General features: G+C 38.9%; 1 protein-coding gene across 1 annotated transcript in view; it reads right to left on the bottom strand.

Annotated features, from left to right (window-relative positions):
- Positions 1–1,316: 1,316 nt before the first annotated feature.
- MS4A13 (membrane spanning 4-domains A13) overlaps positions 1,317–6,093 on the bottom strand; it is a gene marked incomplete at both ends in the record, with an annotated part of 30,439 nt that continues 25,662 nt past the window's right edge. The window contains 2 exons of the mRNA XM_080691821.1: positions 1,317–1,406; positions 4,263–4,358. Coding sequence (XP_080547947.1) covers positions 1,317–1,406; positions 4,263–4,358 — 186 coding nt within the window. The remainder of the gene's footprint in view (positions 1,407–4,262; positions 4,359–6,093) is intronic.

The raw sequence follows: 6,093 nt of genomic DNA, 5'->3' as shown, positions 1-6,093 counted from the left end.
GAATCACCCAGCTATGAGGAAGTTTGTGTAACAGAAATATAAGCCCCGTATACTGAGCTCTGCCCCTTCCCTGCCCTCTCTGTCCCCTCCCTGCCCGGCAGCCTGTACTTGGGGAGCGTTGTCTGATTCAGAGCTGACTTCACCCTTAAAATGGCTTTGTTATTGTGACCAGGGGTGGGGGCACGTGTGTGGCAGGTCTTCTGGGCAGCCCTCTTTCTTGTGTCGCCTGAAGACCAATCAGTTTGACATCACATTCCTCATTTCTTTCAAGAGCCTCAGTCTGTGAGGTAGGGGGAGTTGTGTGGATGCATCAGTCTGTCTTCCAAACCCTTCTCAGTGTGGGAGGTGGTGCTGGGCCAGGGTAGGGTGTTACAGGGTCGTTGATTTCTACCCAGCCCGATCTGTCCCAGGTTCATCCTGTCAGTCATATTCCTTATCGCAGAGATCAGACCACCGATTTCAAATGAAAGTGCCCTCTGCTCGTCGCCACTCTTCAGACCGACAGACTAGCAGTCGTGGCTCCCTCAGTGTTTTTAGTGTTCAGTGTTTCAGTCGTGGCTCCCTTCAGAGTCCCCCATGTCTGTGTCACAGTCACTCACTCACAACACAGGGCATGAGCATGAGCCTAACTGGCTGTTCGGACTTTAGTTTTTAAAAAGCAAGCATACCAGAAACAAAACAATGCAAAAAGAAAACAAAGAGAACGAAATATGAAAAAGAAGCTGGGCATGGTGGTGCATACTTATAATCTCAGCTTTTGAGAGGCGGAGACAGGAGGATCATGGTTTGCGGACAGCCCCAGCTACTTAGTGAGGCCCCTTGCAACTCAGTGAGACCCTGTTTCAAAATAAAGAATAAAAAATAGGACTGGGGGTATAGCTCGGAGGTCGAATGCCCCTGGGTTCCATCCCCAGTACAGCTAAAAACAACAACAACAACAACAACAACAACAACAACAACAACAAAAAAAAAAACAGGTAAATTACAGGAGTTTTTAGTATCCCACTCACAAGAAACTTTAGTATCCTGCTCTATACAAAGAATCTTTATAAAAGCTAATGCTGCTTCCCCGCTCTTTCTAGGTCCACTGGAGTGCTGTGTCTTTCTCCTTTGCTGGCTGAGCTCATTTTATCTGAATTTATTTTCTGCTCAGACTGAATTTGCTGAAATGCAGTGCCTATCTTAAATTCAGCTGGTCACCCTGCTGCTGTCTATCCCTTTTACTATTCTCTTTCTATTCTAGACTGATAGTTTTGGTTCTCACCCAGTTGCTAGCTCTCTTGACTTGTCTACTGGTGTCCCAGAGCCTTCCTACCTCAAAATGTTGTCGCTGCAGAACTGTTGTTTTGATCCACTCTCAGGGAGCTGCTATGATACTGTAGGTTCATCTGATCATCCACTTTGTTCTGAATCGAAGAACATTTTCAAAGTTTAGCCATTTAGAAATATATTCCCGCTTTTACTTTATTTTTGCATGACTTCTTTTTTAGCCAGGGTGAGTAACTCACTGGGGCTCTCTGCAGTTTCCTTAATGTGTGCATAGTCTTCTACATACTTATACGCTTCTACACCATAAGGGAGAAACAGAATATTATCAAGGCAAATATCCCACCGTGGCTTTCTTGTTCTGTCTCTCTGCTGAGTTTCTGGATGGCTGTCAGTCAATTTCTTGCCCCAGTAGTTCTATAATTTCAGTCAGGCTAGGTGTGACATTGGTCTTAGCTGTTTGCCAGTAAGACCTGTACTGTTTTAATAAGACCCCTGGTCATGGAAACTTCTGTATTCTACCTCAAATAAAATTAGCTCTGAAGCAGCAAGGCTGCTGGTCCTCACAGTGTGATTTACAAAAGTAAAATCTGCATAATGGAACCTGGGATGTTGGAGGAAGGAGAGACGTCTCAAGGTAACAAGTCATAGACATCCACGTTTTAGTTAGATACAATAGAGTTTCATATTTGCGTATTTTGGTAAGTTTCCAACATTATATATATATATATATATATATATGTGGTACTGGGGTTCCTGGAAACCCTTCTACCTCTGGGATACACTCCCATGGGCTCCACTCCCAGACCTATTTTTTAACTTTTTTTTTTTTTATGTGGAAACAGGGTCTCTTAAGCCAGCGAGGCTGGCTCTGAACCAGTGCGATCCTCCTGTCTCCGCCTCCCAAGCGTGCGCCACCACGCCCGGCAACTTCCAACATTTTTTATTGACAAGTTTAATGCTTAATTTTTTAGGGATATTTGACATGTTCTTACTCAGACATTCTGAAGAGTCTAATCATTCCTTATTTTTCAAAATCTCTTTTTCAGAGATCTCATGAAAGCAGAAGCAAGACTATTAGGGCTGAGAAAGAGAATCAGAAAGAGGCCAGTGAGGAGGACAAGGGGAGGAATTAGAAAATGAAATTGATTAAACTATGTTATATGCATGTGTGAACATGCCACAATGGAGCCACTGTTTTGTATAATCAGGATGTGCCAGTAAAAGCCTATCCACATGAAGTACGTACATATGGCTTTACATTAATTATGTCATGCCAAACGGAATTCAATAACATGCTTTTCTCTCAAAAACATGTAGTCCTTTTTTCTCAATAAATGTAGAAATATACCATCAAGCACCCTATCAACAGTCCCCCACTGTTTCCACTCTCTCATAGCTGCTTTACCCTTTAATTATTCTCTTAGAGGGATCATGCCTCATTATTCTATGTAGAATAATCTTGGCCTTCTTTCCTTCCAAGGGCATTTTATTTCCAAGCTACATGCCCAACCTGATTTTTTATTCTTTATTTTGAAATAGGGTCTCACTAAGTTGTAGATGGTCTCACTAAGTAGCTGAGGCTGGCTGTGAACCCAGATTCTCCCTGTCTCAGCCTCCCAAGTACTGGGGTTACAAGCGTGCACCACCATACCTGGCTCTTACTCTGCTTTTATTTCATAAAGCTTTCTAATCTTCACATTATCTTCTTAATCATCGACTCTTTAGTGATTATTGAAAGCTTACCTAACAGGGGATCCTCATGAATATTTGAGAAATAAATGAAAGTTAGGCATTCATTATTAGTTATTTTAAGCTTGTGTAAAAAGCATGTGTAAAAAGTCATTTACACACATTTTTGTGGCATTGTGAACTGTTATGACATTTTGGGATGTTATTAAACTTGATCCTGAAATTATGCTTTAGGAAATCACCTTACAATAATAGTCTTTTATATGAAAAATTATTTGTATTGAAATGTTCATTAAAATATTGCTTACTGGCCAGGCGTGGTGGCGCACCTTGTAATCCCTGTGCTTGGGAGGCGGAGATAGGAGGATTGCGGAGGTTCGAAGCCAGCCGTGCTGGCTTAAGAGACCCTGTTTCCAAATAAAAAATATAAAATAGGTCTGGGAGTGTAGCCCAGAGGTAGAAGGGTTCCATCCCCAATACCACCCCCAAAATATATATATATATATATATATATTGTTTATAATTTATTTTTAAACTTTTATTGGTGCATTGTAGTCATACATCTTAATGGGATAAAAGATGATGGAGACATACATGCACACATCACCCAGTTAGACCTTACCCAATTCCTACCCTATTCCCTCCCCCTCCCTCCTTCCCAGGCTTGGCTTAGTGTTTGACTTTGATTTGTTTAAGTACATCATGTGTTTTAGAGAGATTCCCTCTCCCCCTCCCATCCCCTCAGTTAGGTCGCCTTATTTGCTCCTCTATAGGATCTCCTTCATCTCGAGTTCCTCCCGTTATCCATTTTCCCCCTAGCTTTCACGTGTTAGGGAAAGCATCAGATTTCTTGAAACAAAGCTAAATATGCAGTCTTTGGGAAATGCTAAATATTAAGAAAAATAAATTAATAAAAGGCCTTGTTTAGATATAGTGTTTTGTAATGGAAAGATATTTATGATAATTGCCTAACCCACATGTGACAAAGTGTGAATTTGGTTATGCAATTAATTACTAAAAAGAGAAAACTGTGTCTGTTTTTTGTGTGGGTTGGAATCTGTAGGTATGATGAGGACTGCATTGAGAGGATAATCACTTTTTAACCTATGCATTTTAATTTTCTTTTAGTTTCATGTATTACTTTTGTAATTTTATGTTTTCTATTTATAAAGTAAAGGAAAAATAAAGTGATTATTATCACATACTCCATTTTTGTCAAAGCATATTAGTAGTGCAGTTCATTTCCTCACAGAGTGTGCTTAATAGAAATTAGCATCTTTTAATTTGACACATAAAATACTTACCAAGTGTGCACAGCTGCAGATTGAGTATGTAAGGCTAACAGAAAATTCCACGGAGTAGGAGGCCAGCAAAATACGTGAAACTTCTCTCCCTAATTTCTGTAACCAGGAAATGGGGAGAAAGTTTACATTATTATGTTTAGTAAGTGCAGACAGTCTCATGGAAGGATTCTTAGTATAGGAGCCAAGGGAAAGAAGGAAAATAAGAAGAGAGGAGCTTATTTTCTATTTAATTTCTATAGGCATTTTGATTTCCTTTGCTTTTGGCTTCACTTTCAATGCTTTAATTCCACCCAATTCATTGTCTGTGGCTTCCATCCTTGATCTTTATCACTCAGTATTCTTGTCACATTCCTTACAATTTTTGTTCTCATTAATGTCTTCATTAGACTGCCTGCACAGCTCACTATCTAAAATCTTCACTTATGTGTGAACTTTCCATTTCTAATGATAATATGGCCACCAAGAAGTTTTATACACGATATGCTTGTCTTTAAAACAGCTATTATTAATATAAAGTTATTTAAATTTACATTTTTTACAATAAAATTTTTACATACAAATTGCTATAATATCACATGGAATGACGAGTAAATTAAAAAGTTCAAAGAACATTTCATTTGGAAATATCACGTGATTGTGATTGCTGGGATAAAGCAAATCCCTCCAATTGCTATTAGAAAAATAGTTTTGCCAGGAGTGGTGGCGCACACTTGTAATCCCCACGCTTGGGAGGCGGAGACAGGAGGATCACGCAGGTTCGAAGCCAGCCGCAGTGGCTTAAGAGACCCTGTTTCCAAATAAAAATATAAAATAGGTCTGGGAGTGTAGCCCGGAGGTAGAAGGGTTTCCAGGAACCCCAGTACCACACACACAAAAAAAAATAGTTTCAACTCCAGGTATAATGGGTGAGTTATATGTATTATATTGCAGCTTATCCTAAAAATATAGTGTTTGTGGCTACCATGTAAAGACATTAAATGATATTCAGACCTATAAGGAATAATGTCATAATTCCCTTTCCTTCAATCCATTCTCCTCCTTTACTTCTTCTTTTTTGTTGGTTCTATTAATATCTTTTATATGCATGAAACTATTTTAGGTGGTAGGAATTAGATAATAGAAATGCAATGATATATAAATACATCCTATTTTCTCAGAGTTTATAATAGTAAAGATGGAAAGGTAACATAAAGTCACATATGATAAGGTTAGTACGTCAAAGTGAATAAAAGCTTGCGCATAATTAGGGAACAGAAAGTTCACTAAAATACATTAATATCTAGGGAGGCTTCAAAAAGAAGTAGGAGCTTTGAAATAGGGGTAGGAATGAGAAAATATGAAGAAAGAAACAGTATTCTAGGCATCTTTAAGGTAATATTGACTCATTTTATTGTAACCTATCTTATTTCAGAAAGAATTAAACAGTATATGTTAAAGTATGACAAAATAAGAAATGGAGACATAAAATGAAACCAATATTAAAGATAATCACAAGTCAGGCGTGGTGGCGCATGCTTGTAATCCCTGCGCTTGGGAGGCAGAGACAGGAGGATCACGCAGGTTCGAAGCCAGCCACGTGCGCTGGCTTAGGAGACCCTGTTTCCAAATAAAAAAAATGTAAAAATAGGTCTGGGAGTGTAGCCCAGAGGTAGAAGGGCTTCCAGGAACCCCAGTACCACCAAAAAAAAAAAAAAAAGATAATCACAACAACTACAGTTTGTAAATGTAAAGAAACAAACGAACACAAGAAACAACATGTTTTGAGAAGAATGACAAAACAAGTTTTAACTGAAGCATAGTGCTTGTTATATATGATATAAACAGGAAGATA

The sequence above is a fragment of the Muscardinus avellanarius genome (assembly GCF_963383645.1).
Source record: "Muscardinus avellanarius genome assembly, chromosome: 1".
In the NCBI taxonomy this organism is placed as follows: Eukaryota; Metazoa; Chordata; class Mammalia; order Rodentia; family Gliridae; genus Muscardinus; species Muscardinus avellanarius.
Note: the sequence above shows the minus strand (reverse complement) of the source record. Positions and strands in the feature narration are given on the sequence as shown.